The sequence below is a fragment of the Amphimedon queenslandica genome, unplaced genomic scaffold, assembly GCF_000090795.2.
Source record: "Amphimedon queenslandica unplaced genomic scaffold, v1.1 AMPQUscaffold_7332_Cont20715, whole genome shotgun sequence".
NCBI classification, from domain to species: domain Eukaryota; kingdom Metazoa; phylum Porifera; class Demospongiae; order Haplosclerida; family Niphatidae; genus Amphimedon; species Amphimedon queenslandica.
The window spans coordinates 1-2077 of record NW_003552382.1 but is presented as its reverse complement, the minus strand read 5'-3'; the positions used below and the strand labels follow the sequence as shown (position 1 = coordinate 2077).

The following is a 2077-nucleotide window of genomic DNA, read 5'->3' as shown; positions in this document are numbered from 1 at the left end:
ACTCTTTACTGTGCTATAACTATTATATATTTTAAGGTCCAACCTCTTCAACAACTATTAAGCTTTCTTCCACTACTACTATTCCTAACACAGTGGCTTCATCAACCACTAGCAGTACCACAATAAGTCAGTATTCCTTTATATTTATTACTCATAATCATTAATGATATTTACAGATACACCTCCTCCTGTAGTTACTGGAATATCTACTACTACACTCTTAAGCATTTCTACAAGCAGCTCCAGATTCTCTGTAACAGAATCAATGAAATATACAGAAACTGCAACATCAAGTGGTACTGCTGCATCAATGATTAGTGGACCAGTAGTTAGTACACCTGATCAAAGCACAGGGAGTAATACACTAATACTAGTAGGAAGTATTGGTGCAGTATTCATATTACTGGTAGTTACTATACTAGTAATATTAATAGTGAGTGTATTAGTGTGTAGGAGAAGAGGATCAAGCAATCCTCTCAATACTCATACTGATGTCCATCATCAAACAATAGGTGATTGCTCTATCATTATAATAATATTTACTATTATATTATAATTGGTATCATTAAGAAGTGAATGTAGCAGATATTGACAGTAAATGTATAGTATCAAACATATCCAGCAATCCTGCATACGGGATCATTGGAGGAAAGAACAGTAAGCACCTTAAGCAATGACACATCATAACTGTATCATTGTTATACAGAGTGTATTAATGTAGCTATTAATCCAGCTTATGGTATGAGGAGTGAAAGAAGACATGATAATAGTAATGTTTAACAATCTATTATTAATTATACTAATAATCAACTATCTATTATAATAAAAATAATAGTCATGATGAGATGATGATGATTGTATTAATGTATGGAATATTGTACAGGTACTGTAGGATCTGAATATGATGAACCAAAAACAGTGACAGGTAGTGATGAAAGTCATGATGTAAGTACATGATAAAACTTATCATCATGTTAGTGCATAATAAGAACAATTACTTTAATGATAATTACTTTATTGTAGGATATGATACTGAATGAGTCATACAACCAAATGAAAGTTGAAGAGGTTTATGATAACGTCGACTCTAAAACTCACTTTTAAACTAAATTGGTCCTCATGATTGAAATTATAATAATGCTTTGCAATAACTAATAATCATACTAGCTCTCTTTATTAAAAATTTACACACATGAAGCATCAGATTCAGATCATAGTTCTACTCTTATATTTTCTGTTGTTGAAAGAACGTGCATATTAATGGTAATTCTACAGTAGGTGGAGCTTACAATAATCCACGCCCATTAACCAGCGTAATATAATTAATGAATAGTTATTGAATTATTTAGATAATGAATAATAATTAGACTGATGGGTGTGTGTGTGGTTGATTAAGTTTTTAAAGAATTTCTAAATCAACGTGTCTTATCTCAGGGTTATCCTTCTAGTAAATAAATAAATAAAAACCAATGATTATAATCATGTGATTTTATGGCATTAAAAAATCCGCAAAATCTTAAACACTACATGTACAATTTAAATTAACTTTAATTAATAACTTGTACATGTATAATAAAGATATTTGACTAACTTTAAGTTTCATTTCAATTCTGTCGACTTCAGACCCTAATTTATCAACTACTTGTTCGCCATGTTCCAGCAGAAACCTTTCAAGTTCAGTCACTGTAGTGTAACCTTGTATATCCTAATTAATAATAATAATGCAATATTAATTATTATTAACATGGATCATTAGTACTTTTAGAATCCTCTCAAGGTCCAGTTTCTGTAAATGAAGTCTCGTCACTTCTCGCCCATCAAAATTAACTTCAGCTTTGAACCGAACGGAGTCAGGGCCTACAAAGAGAGAGAGAGATGATGATGATGATGTTACTAATAATACAGAATGAGATCCTCTTTGTACCTAAATCAGTCGCTTTCACATCATGAATTGATCTAAAGGAACAAACACAATAACAATAACAATAATAATAATAATAATGATAATAATAATAATAATAATAATAATAATAATAATAATAATGATAAGTAAATGTAATACTAGTACCTAATGATG

At 30.1% G+C, this 2077-nt stretch overlaps 1 protein-coding gene across 3 annotated transcripts; it reads left to right on the top strand.

Annotated features, from left to right (window-relative positions):
• The first annotated feature begins 6 nt into the window (after positions 1 to 6).
• Positions 7 to 1197, top strand: LOC109591757 (uncharacterized). 3 transcript variants are annotated; one of them, XM_020007413.1, is made up of 6 exons: positions 7 to 126; positions 195 to 512; positions 571 to 657; positions 707 to 769; positions 884 to 945; positions 1024 to 1197. In XM_020007413.1, exons 2-6 carry the CDS (start codon positions 266 to 268, stop codon positions 1102 to 1104), a joined length of 540 nt encoding a protein of 179 aa, XP_019862972.1. In that variant the 5' UTR covers positions 7 to 126; positions 195 to 265; the 3' UTR covers positions 1105 to 1197. The 3 variants fall into 3 exon arrangements, with proteins under 3 accessions (XP_019862972.1, XP_019862973.1, XP_019862971.1); XM_020007414.1 differs by having other exon boundaries at positions 177 to 512; positions 574 to 657; XM_020007412.1 differs by having other exon boundaries at positions 177 to 512.
• Positions 1198 to 2077: the final 880 nt, after the last annotated feature.